At 40.2% G+C, this 21,791-nt stretch overlaps 2 protein-coding genes across 3 annotated transcripts in view; one reads left to right on the top strand and one right to left on the bottom strand.

Annotated features, from left to right (window-relative positions):
- The first annotated feature begins 652 nt into the window (after positions 1-652).
- ghsra (growth hormone secretagogue receptor a) lies at positions 653-4,973 on the top strand. The gene is made up of 2 exons (XM_072364744.1): positions 653-2,468; positions 2,710-4,973. Exons 1-2 carry the CDS (start codon positions 1,553-1,555, stop codon positions 3,021-3,023), a joined length of 1,230 nt encoding a protein of 409 aa, XP_072220845.1. The 5' UTR covers positions 653-1,552; the 3' UTR covers positions 3,024-4,973.
- Positions 4,974-10,928: 5,955 nt separating this feature from the next.
- fndc3ba (fibronectin type III domain containing 3Ba) overlaps positions 10,929-21,791 on the bottom strand; it is an 84,947-nt gene continuing 74,084 nt past the window's right edge. The window contains exons 25-28 of one of the 2 annotated variants that reach the window (XM_072364742.1): positions 15,642-15,808; positions 14,076-14,203; positions 13,053-13,360; positions 10,930-12,451 (exon numbers count right to left, since the gene is read on the bottom strand). In XM_072364742.1, the coding sequence (XP_072220843.1) occupies positions 12,403-12,451; positions 13,053-13,360; positions 14,076-14,203; positions 15,642-15,808 (652 nt within the window). In that variant the 3' untranslated portion in view covers positions 10,930-12,402. Of the gene's footprint in view, positions 13,361-14,075; positions 14,204-15,641; positions 15,809-21,791 lie in introns of both variants that reach the window. The other variant, XM_072364743.1, reaches the window with a different exon arrangement.

Genomic DNA, 21,791 nt, shown 5'->3' on the forward strand with positions numbered 1-21,791 from the left:
TCCACACTTATAACATATTGTATTTGATATACAATGTGTGAATCTAACCGTAAGCTCGTGTGCATCATGGCCCTCTTTGCACTGGCAGGGACTAAACTGAGCCTACAATTGTATCTGGGAATCAGTGTGGCTATAATGCACTTTAATTATTTGTGACTGCTATTTTAAAACTCATTTTGGAATGAGTGTGATTCTGAGACATGAGTCACAGATTTGTACTTAAATCAAAATGGCTCCTTAAAATAATTTAAGTATATGCTGATAATCTTAATAAGCCAAACAGGAAGTTTCTGCTCTTGACTAAAATGCACCCTCTTGGGCTTTTCTTTTCAGTTACCTCTATGCAGAATCGGTTGTTCAACCACACTGGTTTTCAAAAGCAGAGCATACTCTGGCACCACTGGATTGAGATCTCTCTCTTTTTGTTTATTCTGCTGTGCTCTCTGAAAGAGTCATTTGAGAACATAGTTTTGCAGAAATTGGATTATGTCAGCCGTCGGCCATCACTCGCCTAACAGGTCCAGTAGGTGGTGCTGCAGCGCTGGACCCACTGCAGACGTCCACACCTCCCTCCATTGAGCAGCACCACTTTACCTGTCTCTGGTGTTTTTGCGCACTGGGAATCGGGATCCACACACTGGATATGCAACATAACAAAAGCATCAGAAGTGAGTGTCAGACTGGATTTCTTTGCCGTTTTCAACTTTATTTAACTTACATCTTCTGAGGTTTTTTGTTTTGCTAGATATGTTGACAATGCGCCGTTCCTTTGTGATTTTTGTGAGTTTCATAAAACTGTCTCCTTTCCGCCATACGGTATTTATTTTCACAGTGGTTGTTGTTTATCCGTATGTGTTTGGGTGAGTTTGAACCTCGGAGCCCTTCCCAGGACAGATGTTCATCGCTGCTGCCGCATCATAAGACCCCGAGTCTGACTCACCATCACCTGCTACCTGATGCAGCTCGTTAACAAATCCACTGTTTTGGTTTTGTCTGACGTGCGGGAACTTAGTGGACTGTGTGCACTGTTTGGGAAATATTTGCGCATGAAGGATTCCAAGTCGTTGTTGGTTCACTCCACCATACAGATGACAAATTGTAAGTTAGACTAAATATATCTGTGCTGTGTTTTTCTGATATAATAATATGTTTGTCTGGAAAACACGTCCACTTTAGTTTCTAAAAGCGACCTGAACCTTACAAATATTCAGCATGTAATTAGAATTTTTTGGTTTTTATAACTATCACATCCACTCCTTTTTGGATTAGTGCATTCGGACCACTACAGAATGCGTGCTACAAATGAGGTGGATGCCAAAAATAAAGTCTCATGTTTGTATTAGTCAGAAAAGGATTGTTCCCCGGAGAATTTCAGACAGGAACCGTTGTCATATAATTGAGAACTGTTTCACCTACAAAGAAAAGCCGCCTTCTGCACGCAACGCGGCCAAGGATTTTAATTTTACGCACGCGTGCCATCCTCTGCTGTGCTTTGCAATTTGTTCCAAAACCCGGACAGACATGACAGGAGGAAAGGGCAGCGACAAGGGGCATGAGGAGTCCCAGACTCGAAGTGACTTCAGCAGTCAGGGGCAGGCGCGGCACCTTAAATAACCGCGACGACAGCATGCCCTCTTGGCCAAATGACTCGGAGTGCCTCTCCCATAACTGCAGCTGGGAGGAGACCTACAACACCACAAGTAACGCTGAACATTATCTGCCTCCCCTGAATTACTATACAATACCGCTCCTCACGGTCATCACTGTTGCCTGTACATTGCTGTTTCTGGTTGGAGTGGCCGGGAACGTCATGACCATTCTGGTAGTCAGCAAGTACCGGGACATGCGCACTACTACCAATCTGTACCTGTGCAGCATGGCTGTATCCGACCTGCTCATTTTCCTTTGTATGCCGCTGGACCTCTACCGCTTGTGGAGGTACAGGCCCTGGCGCTTCGGGGATGCACTCTGTAAACTTTTTCTGTTCGTGTCAGAATCAAGCACATACTCAGTCATCTTGAGCATCACTGCGCTGTCAGTGGAGCGCTACTTCGCCATCTGTTTCCCATTACGCGCAAAGGCTTTGGTCACCAAAAGGCGTGTGCGCGCCTTAATTTTTATCCTTTGGACAGTGTCCCTTTTGAGCGCTGGTCCTGTGTTTGTCATGGTGGGGGTTGAGAAAGACGGCATGGAACAACCACATTTCAGTTCGTGGATGAATGAGACTGACTTATTTTTGGATGTCGGGGACACCCGGGAGTGTGGGATGACGCAGTACGCCGTGGAGTCAGGCCTGATGGGTGCCATGTTTTGGCTGAGCTCAGTTTTTTTCTTCATGCCAGTGTTCTGTCTGACTGTTCTCTACAGCCTTATAGGCCGTCGGCTGTGGCAGAGACACAGGGAGACGAACGTGAGCTCCCGTGTGGCTCACAGAGATAAAAGCAACAGACAGACTATCAAGATGCTGGGTAAGTTTAGAATGAGCGTAAATTATGCAAAGCGCATCAAATGTTTGGTATTTGATTTGTGTTCTAAATTTGTGTGACAGTTTAATGTGTACTTAATAGACCATTGATTGATTTTGTTTTTTTAACTAAAGTTGGGAAGAAAGTTACTTTTGATATTTATTTTACACAACCTCTACATCCACTTACTGTTGTACTTACCTTTATTGTGCTCTTGCCTCTCCTCGTCCTCCTTTTCTTCAAGTGGTAGTTGTGCTGGCCTTTGTCCTGTGTTGGCTGCCGTTCCATTTGGGTCGCTACCTGCAGTTCCGCTTCCTGGATGCACCGTCTCCGCTGCTATTAGCGCTGTCGGAGTATTGTCACATGGTGTCCGTGGTTCTCTTCTACCTGAGCGCCGCAATAAACCCTATCCTCTACAACACCATGTCCTGGAAATACCGGAGTGCAGCGGCTCGCCTGTTCGGCCTGACCGAAAACCAGCCGTCACGGAGTCGCACAGTCAGCTCTGTGAAGGGCGACGTTTCAAACTGCTGGACGGAATCTACTGCCAGTTTCTGAACTGTCTTTTCAGTTTCTGAAAAGTTTAATTTAACGTCGATATATTATGTTGAGCATACTCACCTCAAAGCCATCGATCCTGTCAGGAAGGTAGAAAAAATCCGGGGGGATCTGCAAGCATTTGCCACCAAAAGGGAGGAGAAACGCAACATGTAAATAATTCGATTAATGTAACTTTTCAAGGTTACATCTCTTATAGGATTTATTCCACAAGTGCCATACATTGTCCACGCAACACAATTAGCAACTTATGAGAGTCTTGACTGGTTAAGTGCAAAATACCCACCTCCCTGAAGTGCTTATATCCTGCTGTACGGACCTAAATATGAACAGCAGGAGCGCTCACGCAGACACGCGCATACTCTACATACACATCACTGACATCTACAAATGCCTTATATTGTATTCACATTCTGGATGACAAAGAAAGCACTGTAGAATTTGTGGCACGGCTCTGTTCTCCTTTAGAGAGGTGCAGAGTGTGCGCGCGTGTGTGCCCGAGAGATGTATTTGCATGTGTGTATTGTGTATCAGGATGTGATTGATAAGATGTCTCCGTTTTCAGTTTTTAACATGATCAATGACCCTTATCTTGGAGCTTCAGTTCCATGCTGCTTTGATGCTACCATCAAGACAAACTGGGATTGGTCGACAGTCCCTAGAACATTCTTCTTCATCTCACAAAAAAACTTGACTACACATTTTTTTTTAAAGTCCATGTGATTTTACAACATTTTATGGATGTGTATCAGTCGCTGCTTTTTGTTGCTACCTAAAAAAAGTTATTAGAATTTAAAAGAGGTGCCTCTGAGAGAGTGTCACTATTTTTATTTCCACTACTTCTTAATTGTTCCTTAAGAAGTATCTATTCAGTTCAGTTGAAGTCATTTATATAGCATCAAATCACAGCAAAAAGTCATCTCAGGGCAACTCAGAGAAAGCAAACAAGTTTAATACAAGAGCAGTTAAAAGAAATAATTTTAAAACCAAGTGCATATGACAAAATAAGATTGTTTAATGTATAAATCAACGTGTCAGTCGTCATAAATCCTTAAGACTGTTTATATATTGTGATCTGTCCAGTCTTGAAACACTAATTTTCAGGCACCACTGTCTCCATATGGACCCGATGACATGGTCAAAAGACAGTACTTGGCCTTCTGTGGATTACGTCAGTTATGTAATTTGTCTGATTTGACTACAATATTCAATATGCTGCAACAATCATTTTTCACCATTCCCGACTGTATGAAAGCAGCCTCGTGTATTAGATTCCTTAGGCCTTTGTTGTTTTCAGCACAAAATTAATCCCATTCCCAAAACTTACTTACATTTCAGTGGAAATATGCCCAATCAAAAGTACAGACTGTATGTCTTTTTTATGATAGAAGATGTAAACTATTCATTAGGCAGGACATAATAAACTGAACTAAATTAAATCCTTCTAAACATGTCCAACTATTACAAATGTCACAACAGTGTTCAGCAAAAATGCTTTGTAATCCTCCTGCCTTCAAGCATGTGTAAGATAGCAAAAGAGAAAGATGAAAGGGAATTAATTTAGAAAAATATGTCATGTGTTGCATCATCCTTTGAAATCAGAGGATCAATGAACAATCTGTCAAAAAGATTTTCCTGCTTTGATTTGTAAATAGTTGCTTTGCAAGGCTGAACACTCAATGCTGCACAGTCTCAACAGTTTCAACAGTCCAATCTCTCATCTGCACTGGATTTAAAACACGGCCTCCTGGCAGGGAAGAATGTATTTCTGTAAAAAGAATGTATCTGTATGTAAATACTCATAACGGGACAGACTATTTATTAACTCATCAAATGTGTCATGAGTAAAATGATAAGATGGATAAGGTTCTATCTCTTTTCTTTTTTGTAAAAAGGTCTGTGACGATCATCTGCTGCTTTATGTATCTGTCTATGATAAAGTCTCGCAAAAGAAATGTAAAAATTAAAAAGAAAAGCCTAAATGGCAAAACTAATTTTCTCTCTGCCTTCTTTTTTTTGTGCACAGTATTTTTATTCCTTAGCTGGCATATGCTCAACAATAAGACAACTGTTGGTCCCCAACATGCACTTGAGATTCAATCAGGGGAAACTAACAGGCCACCTGAACATCAAGCATCAATGAGGCAAAACTGCTCAGAAAGGACTGAGACATATATTGCATCTGAATTGGTTCCTATAATCATTTCCCTGTGTGACCCTGTTATATAATGTTAGTCTCGCTAGGTTGTAGCATCAGCCTGGACTGTATTCTACACTCAGAGAGGCAGGAGTATCGCCTGTCATCTTAGCTGTTAGTGTTGTATTATGTTTCAGTGGCCACTAGGCCCAGTCTATCACTTTAGATAACTTCAAAGCCACCAGAGCAGCTAATATAAAGCACATCTGAACAGACCCCTCATTCACCTCTTAGTTTATCACAAGCGCATGATCAAAACACAGCAAGAGTCTGCACAGGTCTTTCAGTACAAGTGACTGTATTGCTGAATAATGAGAGGATTTATTCATAGCAGGAAAGTGGGGTTGGCATATAGAATAAGTGGGTTTATGTAAATGTTCGAATAGGTACAGATGAAAAAAAAAACACACTGAAAACTGAGATAAAGTAAAAGGTGAAAGCGGGGAAGTTCAATCAGTGAGTCAGACAACATGGGAGTGTGTCTAAATGTAGCCTGTGAGGCAGGGACTGAATAAATGGACTTTTGAAAAAGAGGAGGGTAGTATAGAAAAAGAGCTCACATTTATGTAATCTTTATCACTGCGGTCCTATATTTCAGCACAGGCATGGATTTGCTGTTTAGTTGTGATTGCAGAACTGTCCACATGCTCCTCCACAGGAGCTTGAATGTATTTAATAAGGGTCCATCCATTCATCCATCCAGCCACTGTCTTTACCCACTTTGGATGGTGGGAGGAAGCTGGAGTACCCAGAGAGAACCCACACATACACAGGGAGAACATGCAAACTCCACACAGAACCAGAAAAACCTCTTGCTGTGAGGCTAACTGCCACACCACCATGCAGCCCTTCATAAGGATCCACATCAGGAAATAAGCTATGTACATTTACCCAAGTATTGTACTGTTATCACTCGTTTTTGTTTTGTTTTTTTTAACTTTTTTTCTGTAAAACATCTATTCCATTCAACGTCTCATCAAAAGTCAAGGCTCTGAAGAAAGAAAAATAGATTTGTGCATCAGAAGCCCCCCCCATTTATTCTCCAATGAATCTTTTATTAACCCTCCATGCTGCTTACAAATTGTTGCTAAAATATCAATCATCTACGGATGTCATGCAGTGCACTCCATAATGTTTAAGTTTTCTTTGAGTTCTCCCTCTGCTCCTCAGTGTAAAATTTTGAATAAAAAATTCAGACATGATTAAAGACTTATTTCAGGGCACCATAGTATTTGGATCAATATTAAACCGGTCATGTTCAGTACTTTGTTGCATATCTCTTACATACAGTGACTGCTACATCACCAGGTGTTGAGCATCTTGTCTGATGCCCTGCCAGGCCTCTACTGCAACCACCTTCAAATCCTGCTTGTTCTGGTGGGTTGTCCCTTTCAAGTTTCTTATTTAGCATATAGATGGCATGCTCAATTAAAATCAGGTGCCTGGCTTGGCTGTTTCCTGAACTTTCCTTTTTTAGCTTTCAGAGCTCTGGTGTTGCCTTAGCAGTACGTTTGTGATCATTATCATGTGGCAGGATGAAGCGCTGTCCAATGAGTTTGGAGGCATTTGCTGGAACATGAGCAGATAAGATGTTTCTGTTCACCTCAGAATTCACTGTGCAGGTGCCAACAGCAGTTCCATCATCAATGAAGATAAGTGTGCTAGTACCTGTGGCAGCCATACATGCCCAAGCCATAACACCCCCATCACCATGTTTAACAGAGGAGCTGCTATGCTTTGGATCTTGGACACTTCCTTTTCGTCTCCAGTTTCTTTTTGCCTTCCCTCTGATACAGGTCCATCTTGGTCTTCTCTGTCTATAACCTTTTCAGAATTCTGCAGGCTCTTTTAGAACTTTTTTGCAAACTATAATCTGACCAGCCTGTTTTTTTAAACTCGTGGTTTGCATCTTGCAGTGTAATCTCAGTATTTCTGGTCATAAAGTCTTCTGTGGGTTGCAGTCTCTGATAAAGACCTGCCTCCTGAAAACTGTTTCTGATCTGTTGGACAGGTGTTTCAGGACCAGTCCCTTTGAGATTACAGAGCTTGCCAGTGTATTCTTTCTTCTTAATGATATTCCAGGCAGCTCATTTTGGTAACCCTAAGGTTTGATCCATGTCTCTAATGGTTTTATTCGTGCATTTCAGAATCACGATAGCTTCCTTGACTTTCATTGGCACAGCTTCTCTCTTCATGTTGAACAATGTCAACAACAGACTCCAAATTGTAAAAGCAAGCCTTCGTAAATCTCATTCCTGCTCTAATTAAGCAATGAAACACATCTGAATGATCACAAACACCTGGGAGGCGAGTTATCCCAAACATTATAGTGCTCTGAAATGAGGGGGACTATGTATAAAGAAAGAGTTGTAATTTCTACATGGTGGAATTGAGATGTATGAAAATGACTTTAAATTAAAGTCTGGAATGTTCACTTTAACCATGTCTGAATTGTTTGTGTTAGAATTTTAAACAAAGGAGCAGCGGGGGAACTAACAAAACAATTATAGAGGGCAATGCCTATAGTAATATACGAGTGAGATGGATCAAATCATAGTTTTGATTTAATATTTCAAGGATTTTCACTTGATCCTTCTGAATTTGCACATTTATCTTAACAGAGGAAATGATTACTCCCTCCACCAGTGTACACGCGTTCCCAAAACCATTTGATGATGCCTTGGTGATTTATCACACTGTTCTCACAGGGATACATTTCATGGCCACTTCTTCCAATGAAGTTCCTGATAACAGGGGTTTTGTTACATTAAAGTTTAAAGTAAAGTAAATCCCGGTGAGACACTGTGCTGCTTAATTTCCTCACTTTTATAAAAAAAATTCTGTATTTGTACCACCAAGTAGGGTTGAGCTGGATTGTGCATGCAGTGCTGCAATCTCTCCCATAGCCCTCAGGGACAGCGGGGGATAATAATGTACGTGATTACTCTTCTAACGGCTGTCTAGCTCCACATTGTCGAGGCGACTGGAGAGTAAATCTAGAGAGGACAAATCCTCAAAAACACACATCAACAGTCATGCCACCTCCTTAAACACCATAAGATGCTGATTGAGTTCCTTTGAGATTTAAAGGAAATAATAGAATTCTGAAACACAACTTGGATGAGTAGTACTGATATGTAATTTTATTATTTACTGTGTTTAGAACAGTACATAAAAGTGCATTTGTTTAAGGGAGAATAATAATTATCTTATTAAATCTAGATGGTAAAAATCAATACTGCAACACAAAAGTGGATGAGAGGCAAGCCGATTGTCCACTGATATTAACTAGGGTCATACTGCTGGTTTTGCAGACTAAATATTTGTTCTTTTGGCTATTGTGTGGACAGTTTGGATGTTTCCCCTGAAGAGGAGTGAGCCATATACCACAAAAAAACTACACCAGATCAGTTTATATGTTTGCAAAAGTGTGGATGAGCAATGACACAGACAATAAAAAAAATGTTGCAATCAAAGTCAGAAAAAAATTAAAACATTTATTGGGCATAAATATATTATATATACGCTACCGATACAGTTACGTCTTACATACATAGGGTAGTATTTGCAAAAAATCTATACATTAAAATCGATATGGCAGTTTCTTTTTATATAATGCATATGAAATTGTCTAACATTTACAATACAAGAAGAAATGCATGAATTTCTTTTTTTTTTCTTTTGTCAAATCGTAGACCGTGACAACATTGGAATGTTTGTTTTGAAAATCGTGAGGTAAAAATATGTTTCTTTTTTTGTCTTGCTTAAAAAAACGGTTAAAATACCTGTGAGTCTCTGTACGTTTGCCAAATCGCCAATCTCTCAGTCAGAAATTTCTACTTATTTTAAAATGTACATTTAAAAAAAAAGAAGAAAAGAAAAAAGAAATAAAACTGATCAGAAGGCACAGACGTGGGGTTGCTGGGCAAAACATTGTCTCTTGTTCTTGGCATAGCCACTAAATGTGCAGGACCTGCAGAGTGGGCGGCTGAGGGAGTGGGGTTCTATAAAATCATCGGCTTTACAAAAAAACCCAACAAAAAAAAACAAAACACGCACATCGAGGGAGTAGCCAACCCACAAACACAAAGCCTCTCAGTTAACACTATGTTTACCTCAACACTAGTATCACTGGCCTGACAGTGACAAAAGAACCTCTGCTCTGCTATCAGGGCAATAAGGCTTGTAGAGGGGACTAAAAGGAGTTGTGTGTGAGCAACATAACATCAGGGGGTTAAGGACAGGACGCCTCACATGTTACCAGTCAATTATAATGCAACAGGCTAGGTAGACACACAATGAGCACATCTGGCAAAGGCACCGTACCCCTACGAACTGTACTTTCCTTGGTGTTGTTTTTTTTTTTTGCATTCTGCAGGGCGCAGGGTGCCACGTGAGTAGCACAGAACCATGCTCCAGTAATGCCGACGTCACAGTGAGCCAACGACAGAATAATGCCAATGAATGTAACAGTAATCGTTGGCAGCAGTGTTTGGAATGGAGCAAATGATCCGTTTCCTCTCAGTCATAACCTCATCACGTCTAATGCTTGGCAGAAAAAAAGTGCTTCAACTCTGTTAGTCATAATGCATTTACCATCTCATTCTATAGCTCTATAGATATCTCTGTATATCATCTCATAGCAAAACACTGGATACAAAACACTCACTACTGCTATACCAGCACTAGCCCAAATAAAGGAATATTATTGTCGACATCTGCCTGAAGTCATCGTATGATTGTTTTTGCCTTCTTTACCTTTCAGTGTGAAATCAGCTTGTGTTCAAATCTCTCCTCCAAAAAGGGGCTACACATTTCAAAATGGCACATTTTGCTTTACAAAACAAAATAATAAAAGATAATATGAAAAGAAGCATAATCACAGATCAAGTTAATGTTTTTTTTTTTCCTTTTGAGAGAGTAATAATAACAATAATAATCATCATAATGCTGTGTTGTTACAGAACATCACAGAACCCTTTAGACAACTGCAAACGCGACATCTAGTGGACACGAAAAGCCTGCACTTTGGCATTTAAACGGTAAAAAAAAAAAAAAAAGAGATATCAGAAGCTTCATCATAACACTATTTGAAAACAAAAATGAAAAAATGAACAGCCAAAGGCAGAAACATTTATCCCAATACAGAGGACGTGAACTGACACTAAGGCTTGGCTTGCTACATGTCTCTCTAAGCGTTACAAGAGCTGCTCGCCTGTGCACGGCGGAAACAGGAGATGAAACAAAAAAAAAATACATTTGGTTATATGTTTGAAACGGCAATGATGACTGCAATGCATGGGCTGATGAGCTACAGGTTCCCAACAGCTTTAAGAGAAATACTTAAAGGGTTACTGATATAAGGAATGCTGGCCTTAATCATACAATCTAACATACATCCTTTGAAAAAAAATCTTAAAGAACAAAAAAAAAACATGCTACAAGAAAAAATTAGTATATAACTACACTTGTCTCTTAATCTTTAAACAATAAATAAATGAAGATTGCACTGTAATTGGCATGTAAAGTACTGTATGCAAATATATAGTATAAATAAAACCTAGAAAAGAACTCTACCTTAACTTTCCCATTAACTTTGGCAAAGGTTTTTTTGAGCTAGTAAACCACTTTGCTTACTGACACACAGGAGCAAGGCACAGCGAAGACAGAGGATGAGATACAGCATCAAAAAAATGAGGGGGGGGGGGGGGGGGGGGGGGGGGGGAGGAGGAGGAGGAGGAGAAGCAGTAACAGGAAGAAGAGAGGCTAATATGACGATGGTGATGACAGCAATGGGGATGACAGGGTTAGTTCTCCCCTCTGTAAGGCCTTATCCCTGAGGTACATTACAGGCTGCCATTAAGAGCTGAACATTACCTCTGTCTCCGATCCAATCCCTCCACCCGGACACCCCACCCGACAAAAGTGGACATGTCACATATTAATCGCGTGGGTCGGGGTGACTTCTTTGGGTTATCAGTATGAAATGGGCTGTACCTTGGCTTTGTTGTACGGGTTGGGGTGAAACGGTTGTGGGGCTAAGAGGGGAGGTCAGAGGGGTGTTTTGTGTGTCAGAATGCCCTGTCCTGTAGAGTTGTGTTCCGTCAAAGGCTTGTTTGGTTAGCGAACATTAGTTCAAGTCCTCAGAGAGCGTGTCCATCTGAGTAGAGATCACAGACTTTCTCCTGCTCTGATTACATGTCAATAAAGCACCTTTTAATAGGGAGAGAAAGAGGGGGAGAGAGAGTGTAGCGCATGAACAGAAAGATGGGATACATCAAATACAAGAGAGAAGCAGCCAGAGCAGAAAGGTAATTACAGATATTTATGGCCAGGAGATGAGAAAAGAGGGGAAGAGTCTTCAAATGTATCGATTCACAGACAAGCTGGAAGGAGGAGCGGCTTCAGAGCTGCTCTGGCTGGCAGCTGGCTAAATTGCAGAGGGTAAAGCTCAAGCTAACTCCTAATGGCTTTTACAGTTAACACACACAGCTCTGAGAAGGGCAGCTAGCTGGCAGACTTTTAGCACCTCTGGTTCTGTGACACTGCAGGCACATTGCAACTAAAGCTACAGTTAAATAGGCTGGAGCAACGGTGTTGGAGATGGTTAAAAATGGATGGCTTGACCAAAGACCACATACAGTCAAGTCCTTTCCTAGTAAAGTTGCAGCCAATCACAATGCCAGCCTGGCTTTCAAAGGCCATTTTTTGCCAAACATATGAATACCTACGAGGATTCAGATTCTGATCAAAGAGCAGTGTTTAAGGGCTCCTTTAACCCTCTGCGTGAGCTGCTGAACTGACCTCAGAGCTGCTATTTACGAGCACTTCGTTCACTCCTCCCACTTTACGCTGGACTTCAGACCTTACATTGCCATCACTTATATTACATCACTTTATAGCATCATAGATATTTGCTATAGAATACATATATTGAATATATGTATATATTAGATTACCGTTTTCCATTCTTTCTTAGATATAATAAAATCACAGGATAGCAGCATCTTACACCACACATGGATTGCATCACTTTGGTAGCTGAAAAAGTGAGTGATTGAATGGTAAAAGCTGAGCAGATATGCGATTGACTTCTTCAGATGTGTCTTTCTCATTGTCATTGCAAGAGTAACTGTGCACGAGTGCATGGTTTCATACAGAGGTCTGCAGTGTGTGTCTTTGTCAGTCTGTATGTGAGAGCAGGTGCAGATTGCATGAATTGACTGACAGCCTGTAGAGTAGAAACAAACAGACTAAGTATGAACAGCTAAAGCTTTGAAGGCCTACATTTGAATATGGCTGAATGAATACAGACCGCATTTAAAAAAAAAAAAAAAAAGCAAATTAAAACACTGGAAAAAAAAAAAAATAAGGCAATGACTGTCAAGAAATATACACGTTTTCTACTGAATATGTTTTAAAATGATACAAAGTAAAAACATGCAAGTCAGTCTGAGGAGCAAGTGCTTTGCTCACAGCTATTTTAAGGCTTGATTATGAGTTATCTTTCCCAAAGCAAGGGTACAGCCGAAACGAGGCTTCCCTCGACAGAAATCCTTAACAAATGACACAGACAATGATACAGACAACAGAAAGGTTGAAGGAAATTAGACCAAACTGAATGAGGGACAGACGACAATAGGAAAAGCCTGAATCAAAATGTTGACTAGAGAAAAAAAATATATAGAAAAAGAAAAACACACATCGCCTTAAAAAGTACATCTCAAGTGTTTGTTTTGATTTCATTCGGTTCTTTCATAGATACTTTAAAAAGTTTTTTTTTTCTGTGATTTTGCTTTCTCTTTCTATCCTATAGTTAAAAATTCCCTCACTTCATGAAGAAGTACTGTAGCAAGCAGGCGATGAGGATGGAGAGGCCCGCGAACACGCACACGATCAGAGCCGCAAAACGCTCGTCGCTCGAAATAAGGCCCGCCCCTTTGCCCGTTTCAACGGCAAACTGCTCTCCCGATGATGCTGCCTCCTGGCGACGTAGGGTGAACAAGGATGAGGGGCTCAGTGGCCCACACAACTCCTGACACGTATCCTGGCAACGGCGGCAGGCACCCACACGGAAACGATAGTCTGTGTTTCCCTGGAGACCAGAGATTTGGAATGAGCCCTCTTCTCCCTTAAAAACCTGTGATGGGGAGGACAAAAGGCAGTTTTACTTCCAAGTTGTGCAAGAAGTAGCTGATCAGTGAGAACAAATACAATTAATAGTGAAAATATTCTCCCATGATAAATATTGTGCAATGTTTTGATGGAAAAAAGGGACTTTGGTCACAGTTGCACAGTTTGGATGCTATTTTTTGAAGCAGAGTGGCAAAGCGATTTACATAAGATTTTGAGCATCTTAACAGGAGGAAGCCTCATTGCTATTTGTAAAAGCTATCCATAAACACATAATATAATGAGCAAATATGCATCTCACTTGTGCTCATATCCACACAGCCAGGGTTTCAGTATCAGCAGTTTTTCCAAACAAGCATGAAGAAAAATGTCTACTTGCTAGCTCATCACTCCAACTCCCAGCCAACCAAAACCAGATTTCCATTTTTTTTTTTTTGCCTTTCTGTGTTGCAAAAATGTGCAATACCTCTTATTACCTCTGAGTGAAAGCAAGTGTCTGTGTATTTTGTTTTAAACATCTGTAAAAGTGTGTGTGCCTTCCCGTTAAAACTGAATTTATCTGCCCCTTGGAAGATTAGAAATATCTTTCAAGCGGCTGTCTACACTTCTCCAGCAATAAGAATGAATCAAATAACTGAGGTACGACTCTGGAGCAGAGAAAGCCAGGAGCTCTAAGCACAACCCTTACATGACCTCTGTGTTTGTTGGTTTGTGTGACAAACCTGTTTGTATTCCGACTCCCGTCCCACCAGCACCTGGACCACATAACTCACAGGATCTCCTCTCATTGGCGGGACAGTCTCCCATGTGATCTCACACATGTTCCCCTCCAGCTGGTGCACCCTGGGGGCTGTTGGAATGAAAGACATCAAAATAACATTTCAGATACGTGAAAAGCTTTAAAACAGATGAGAAGTAATGTTCCTCCTGAAATGAATTCCACTTTGACTGGAATTTTCTGCTGTAACCCCCCCATCCATAATAAATGCAGTGTCCCTGCAAGAATGTATTGCTTCATATTAGTGGTAATGGTTGCAGTTATGTTAATGGTCGTTAATGGGAGGCTATTTAGGCTAGGAGCTACAACACAGCATCCACTACAAAGAAAGCCAATTTTTCATGCGTATTAATTTTGTTTTTCTCATGATGGAAATTGTTTTGGAAGGTAAATATATCCTCTGGGAATAATATAATTTTACGCAACAGCACGGCATCCATTGTTATGCTTAAGACAACTCACAATTTTAGTAAACTACCGTGATAATCCGGAGCATGACATTTTTCAAGACAATTTGAAATGAACGCTGAATTGGAGAGACCCCCTTTCAGGAGGCGCACATTTGTGAGTCAGAATCTTGAGCGCACTTCTGAGTTTTACCGAAGCTACTTGGACCCTTGAGGCCATTTATACAGCCTTGTAATCATACCCATAATACTTTGTTGTGGTGTCACCTAAGAAGATACTCCATGCCGCAATATTTTGTACATCCTCTCTGTTTGCAGCAAAAACCTCGTACTCAGGGTAATAACCAGGCAAGGTCGCAGTAAACATGTCATCCTGAACAGCCTAACAGAAATATATTTTTGCCATTCTTTTTTTTTTTTTTTTTTTTAAACAGCCTGTAAATACATGGGATGCTTCTACCAATTCACATCAAACTTTAGCTTAAAATATTCTGGAAATTCATTTTAAATTATTTTTATCTAACTGTTATTTAACCATTAAATAAAACTCTTTTCCATGAGTGTCCTGGCCAAGAGAGACACCGGCACAGATCAGCAGAAATAACACAACACAACACAAACAAACTGTACACGAAGTAATAGACACATAAAGATGTCAAATCTCGACACTATAAAACCTCATTTTAAACAAAAAGATCTGAAAATATTGAATCGCTGTAGTCATTGTAGGCCAACTGGGGGACAAATGATAAATCACAACATTTATAATTAGAAATATTCGCCTCCAGCATGTTTAAAATTTTCCTGAATATATTTGGGGAAACTTAAGAATCAGCTGATCCCAAGCAGAGGAAGCAACTATTTTAAATTCAGTAAGAGCATTGGAGATAGCTAAAAGGACCGATTTACTGGAACAAAGTCGATAACTTCCTGTACTTTTTGTCCGAACACTAGTAGGGCGTAGATCAATAGCTTTATCAAATAAGAATACGGTCATTTTTTAATCTATGGAAGGAGAACGTTTAAATCATAACTCGAAAAGACCTCTCAAAATCTCACCATGCAGCAAAACAACAGCAGACCTTTTCTCTGGGTCTGTTTACCTTTGAGGGCAGGTGGTACAGATTTGGTGGTGCTGAATGTATATGTGTCAGAAAAGGGGCCCTCCCCTGCGTCACTGATGGCCTGTATTCTGAAGCTGTAGCTGCTGGACTCGATCAATCGCTGGACTTTGTAGGTGTGGCTGGGGCCACGATAGATCGTGACAAACCTGTGAAACAGCGGGGAAACATACAGAGGGGCCATTAAGTCATAAATTTATACAGAAAGGGACGTACTGACAAACGTGGGCCCCAAACTAGTTTGGGCGGATACAAATGGCATTCATAACTGGATTAGTACATTTTCCCTTGGTTTTCGGTGAGAATAAGTCAGCGTTACAAGAAACGGCTCATTAATAGCTGAATGCAGCATGACACACTATTTCATCACAGGTTTAGTATACGCTACCCCGAGAAGTAAGCTGTGGAAACCTTAAACAAGAACAGAGAAAGGAGAGTGCATCTTCAAAAAATAAGATAGTAGTGATTTATGACCGTGCAGGACGAATACTGACGGGTTATATTCACAAATCTGATGAAAATGAGCCCCAAAACGGTTCTGGGCTGGCTAGATGAAGAGATTGATGGACTGAAGTTGGAAATGATAAGTAAGCAAATGAGGGAGTCAGGGAGAACAGTGGATTTGAGCTGGGGTTATATATCTCCGCTATCAGTTTCACTGGAAAATGACGTAAAAGTCTGACTTGGGAAGGAAGTTACGGAGGACAGGGACGGGTGAAATATAGACAGAGATGATGGGGCTCATGAGAAGACAAGTGGCAGAGGAGAGCAGGAAAAGAGAGATGACTGATGATCATAAGACTGGAAACGATGATGGAGAGACTATTGGAAAAAGAAAGAGAACGGAGAGTGAAAAAGAAAGAGGAGATGAGGTCACGGTTTAGTAGAAGGCTATAACTCCAGATGAGCTCTTTATGTAGCTGCACTGCAGAGAGGTGATGTGTTTCTCCAGCTGATATATGGTGTTGTTAATCCTTGGCCTCACTCCTGGACCCTATAGTAAACACTCACAACCAGTGTTAGATTAAGTGGAGTGGTTAGAAATGCAGAAGCTACATGCATTTGAATCTCCAGCTTGTTTTATCGTCTGTTGACTCTAATTCCAATGTCTAAAGAACAAATCCATCAATGAGTCTTGCCAACAGGAGTTATGACCTCGTCCATTTTTGGCCAAAGCTGAGAGGCACGATGTCAAAACAATTAACACAGTACAGACAATAACCACCCTTGCACCACATCACCAGGACACACTTAATGAGATGATTTGCATCCTTGATTCAGAGCCAAAGTCGATCAACAGACCAAAAAACCCAGCAGAGAAGGACGTGTTACAGCTCTATTTGATGCTATCCATTATGCAGTTTCAAGCAATAGGGAGTTTAAATTTCCTTCAACGGCAGCACTTTTTAATAAGTTAGAACTGTTGTGTATGTCACACATTTACATGTTAAAATAGTACTTTAACTGTACCCTCTGCCACTTTCATATAAAAGCCTCCAATAATTCAGCTCATCCAGAGATCCTAAAATCTACTTTTAACAGCAGGAACATCTTTGTTTTTTTTGTAATTTGTTTTTCTGAAAGCATGTGGAGCCTAAACAATGGACCAGTTACACAACAACTTGTCAATGCCTTTAAAACAACCGGTAATTCCAACTTTTTTATTTCAAGCAATGCTAGAAAAGAACAGATTTAATGTTGCAAAGGAAAAAATCATATTAGGATCTAAACAAATATGTTTAGAAAATAAATAAGTGATTACATTCTGATTACATTAGCCCAATTTAAATGGTATGAATTAGAATTTTAGTTCCAATAGGGTAAATATATTAAATATATTAAAATATGTTTGCTGTACATATGAACATACGGTTTTCCAGACAGCAATACACATTCAAAGAAAAGGACAAAGATGGGGACACAAGAAATTAGAAAGTTGTTGGATGAAAGGCTTATGGACAGAAAAAGACTGTCCATAACTGTTTGTTCTGGTTTGTTCCTCCTCCAGCACAGTTTTTTAAATGTCCTTTGTGTTAGACAGTTAAAGCAGTCTTTGCACTTTGCTGCCACCAGTTACCATGGCGCCCTCATAACTCTGAATACCTCTGCCAGGAGGCATTTTGGGTAATACAGATAAGAAGAAAGTGGAATGAAAAAAAAAAAAAAAATCAAACAAACTCATTCAGCTTTATGAGAGAATCATTAGCGTGCAGGAAATGAGAGAACATGAAAAAGCAGTGGGAGGCCAGAGCATGAGAAACAAGTCTGTTCACAGGAATAACACACCAGGCAAGAAAGAGGGATGGAGAGGTTAAAATGGAAGCACGTGAAGACAGATTTCTTCATTATCTAATACACCCTGAAAACAAAGACATGACTGGCAAAAAACAAGGAGGGTAAGCTGAATGAAGCTGTGAAAAAAATTAAATAATAAAAGGGGCATATATTTCCCCAACGATCCTGGTGGAGTCAACTGCCAACAAATAAAATGAAATTAATGAATCAGAATTAGATCATAGGACAGACAGAGAAACAGCGAGAAACGGCTAGAGACAGCGCAGAGGACAGCCAAAGACAAAAAGATTGATGGAACGTCCCAAATTATATTTTCAGAAATTACAGCTGGATATTTAATATGTTTGTTTACAAAGCAAAATACATTTCAAGATTCTATACTTTGTTCTTTCAAAGTGCCCTTTCAGCCTCACTCTCTACACGAGTAATGAATCATCTGGTTGCCATGGCCCTTTCAACAGCATTAAAAACAAAAAAACCCCAGCTATGCCAATTAGTTCTAACAGAGCATGATGAGAGAGCAAAGGGGAAAGAGGAGGCGCGTACCAGCTCTTTTCACTCAACTGTTGATATACCTCTGCACACACCAACACAATTTAAGAAATGACAATGCACCACTAATGATGCAGCGAACACACCCAGGCCTGTCATACCAGCAGCAGCTACAGTTTAGGGTTAGAAGAGGTGATTAAGTTGAACCAGCCATGAATCGCGCATCATTGTTGTGGATTCAGTTAATTTGAGCATTTAGAAATGTTCCTGAAACACTGTCAACTGTCCGTGATTTTTCTGTCCAGAACCCATTTTTCTAAAAAGGTCTAGTCTTTGCTTACATTTTCACTCGCAAATGGTAGCTGTGCTTTAATGTTATTTTCCTGACATGCTTTGGGAGTTAGGGAGTGTCTGTTACTGACTGTTTAATTGAAATGGTCTATGTGAAGTCTATGCCTGAAGGCCTTAAAGCACTCTTTCGATCTTGATGACACCACATGCTTCAACAGCAAGCCAACAGCAGGTCCTGTAGATGTCAAAGTTAAAAAAAAGAATAGAAGAAATTTGAAGCAGGGATCAAAACTGGCTTTACCTTTTCTGTTCAGTTCAAGTTATGTAAGTAAGTATCACCTTTATCAAAAGACAATGCTTTGTCTTAAAAAGACTACAATGTTTATATGTTCACATGTATCAAAAAGACCAATAGCAAGAAACTGTATTTGTACAAAAAATAGATGTCTTCCTAGAAACATCCCTGATAAACCTTTAGCTCGAGCTTGAGATACATTTCAGCGTAGATCTCTGGCTCACATTCTTCTGAGATTCATTTTTCTGAGAGGCAAACAGCTATTTGGAAAAACATCAATTCTTGTGCTGAATGGGCAGAGAGAAAATAAAGTCTGAGTTCCCCCCTAAAGGCTATTAACGGAGAGCATGAGAGAACATGTAGACTGGAACAGAAACAAACGGATGAGGCAAAAAATAAATTGCTCTCCAGATTTGAAACTATTCTTCGACCAAGCATCATCTTCTCCCCTCAACTAAAAGGCAAAAGCTTTTAACGTTGTTTTCAGTGTAAAATAAATATAAATATAAACGCATTATATATGTTTACTTAAAAATAAACAGGATGAACCATGCATTTTTTTTGTTTTTAATCATATATTCTTATCATAATTTAACATAAACTGGGGTAGAAGTAGCCTAACTGAAATGACTAAATGCTTATAACCATGAGAAAAAAAAGAAATTCGCCTCACTCCTGTGAGTAGTTTAAATGAACAGCAAGCAGAGTCCTGGTTGATTTTGCATATGTATGCGTTCCCTCAAAAAACAGAAGCCAGGAAGCTCCCCACAGATTTTAAACGTAGATGCTCCACTGGCTGCTGGTTTGTGTCAAACTGCGCTGCCACTGATGTAACACTAACTATCTCAGGAGGACTAAATAGGGTAAGATGCCTGGATCTTGAGAAGCCTGATGATATACAAACTGTCACACTGTTTAAACATCACAAGGACAATTAGAGTACTACTGTAAATTGATATGTGCACCCTCCAGCTTATTGTATTTACAGAATACCAATAACAGTACTATAAGCTTACAATATAATGGATAAAGCCTGTCATTCTGTCTTAAACAAATGTTGGTTACTACTGCTTAACAAAAACATGTAGTTTCTGGTAAAAATCCAACCCTCTATTCGCTTGCATTAGATCAGTGGTCCGCCTTGCCACAGCCAATATGGTGGACAAGTTGCTGTGTAGCAGCAGTGAGCTGAGGCAACTATGCAGCATTTATGTACAGAAATATGTATGGAGCTCCCCCTCTCCCAAAAAGCCTGGTTTTCTCTGATCGTCAACACCACTGGCCAGAAGCATGTTCTGCCACCTTCCCACATCAGATCAAGATTAATATATGAACTTGAGTGCAGGATGACTCACCAACATTTCTTTTTCTCATCATTTTCAATTAAATTGCAAATTCTAAGAAACCATCAAGCCAAACTAAAGCAAGAGTAAAGAGTTTCTTGCACCAGATACTGACATACTAGTAACATAGTGTGCACGACAGACCATATGAAAACACCTAAAGATTCAACTTGTTATGACGACTAAAACAGATGGATCATTGTGGTGCATCCAGTCGTATACATGATATGCACTAGACTCGCGCATCCAATGTGGTCACATAGACACGTGATCTCTGTGCCAGCCAAAAAAAGGTAATAAAGCTAAATCTAAACGGTTAAAGCTGTTTTCATTTGGCTGCCAATTTTGTGTGTGTGTATGCATGTGTGTGTGACAGAGGTTAACAGATCGCAGCCTGCTGTATTTGTCTCCATCTGTTCCATTATGCACTCTGTCCCATTCCAGTGTCGCCTGGATACCTGGGTCCCAACTTGATGCCAGCCAAGCTTTAATTTAAACACTGATAAGAGCCAATCAGAATGATAGAGAGCTGTAGAGAAGGAGGGAAACAACCTGACAGGTGTACATACCGGCAAGCACATAGAAGTGGCTCTTCATTATTTGGCATGCTGGTTCGGCTTTTCTGAAATAAAGATTCTCTTGGCCCTTCTTGCGCTCTCTCCAATTGTGCATTTAGCTCCATGTCAGCAGTTATATTCTAAGACCTCACCTCCTCCCCCAGTCTGCTAACTCTGCTTCCTCATTTCTCTCTCTCAGCCCTGTCTGGCCAGCTGGTTAAATGGAGGGTTGATTATTGGAGACGGTATCCCAGCTGGTTGCAAATGCCCTCAACATGACTGCTCCCTAGTACATGCAGTTACTGCCTCCACATGTTCACACACACCCTCGCACAAATACACAAATCTGCACAAGTAACTTGGATTACACATGTACACTCACAACCCCTCGTGTTCCAGTATTGATCAAAGCCCTGATTTGCTGTATTGACAAACTGTAGGTTGAGAATTCTGAGAAAATCAGTTGCTGAAAGCTCTTACTTTAAGGCCAACACAAATATTTAAATGCCCTGTCACAGATGATGTCCAGCATATATAAAACATCCCCTTATCTATCAGCTCAAGTACATCTAAAGTAATTATTTGACTAAAATGTGTAAAAATTATTCATATTTATGTTTGAACATTTATTATCGTGTATATGCAATACTCAAAAACAGATAGTGTAAAGAAGTAAATAAGAATGTAAAAATGGCAAAATCTCACTAAATTATGAATGCATATGTAGAGTTTTATCCAATTCACAGATTACATTTAATACAGGCTGTTCTTATAAATCATTGCTGGTTTAGCTCTGATGTTTTAGCAGTAGGCTTAGGGTCACTAAACATTAACTGGAGTCTTAACCTTCAAACTGTTG

This window comes from Leuresthes tenuis, unplaced genomic scaffold (genome assembly GCF_036924035.1).
Source record: "Leuresthes tenuis unplaced genomic scaffold, fLeuTen1.0.hap1 SCAF_15, whole genome shotgun sequence".
NCBI classification, from domain to species: Eukaryota; Metazoa; Chordata; class Actinopteri; order Atheriniformes; family Atherinopsidae; genus Leuresthes; species Leuresthes tenuis.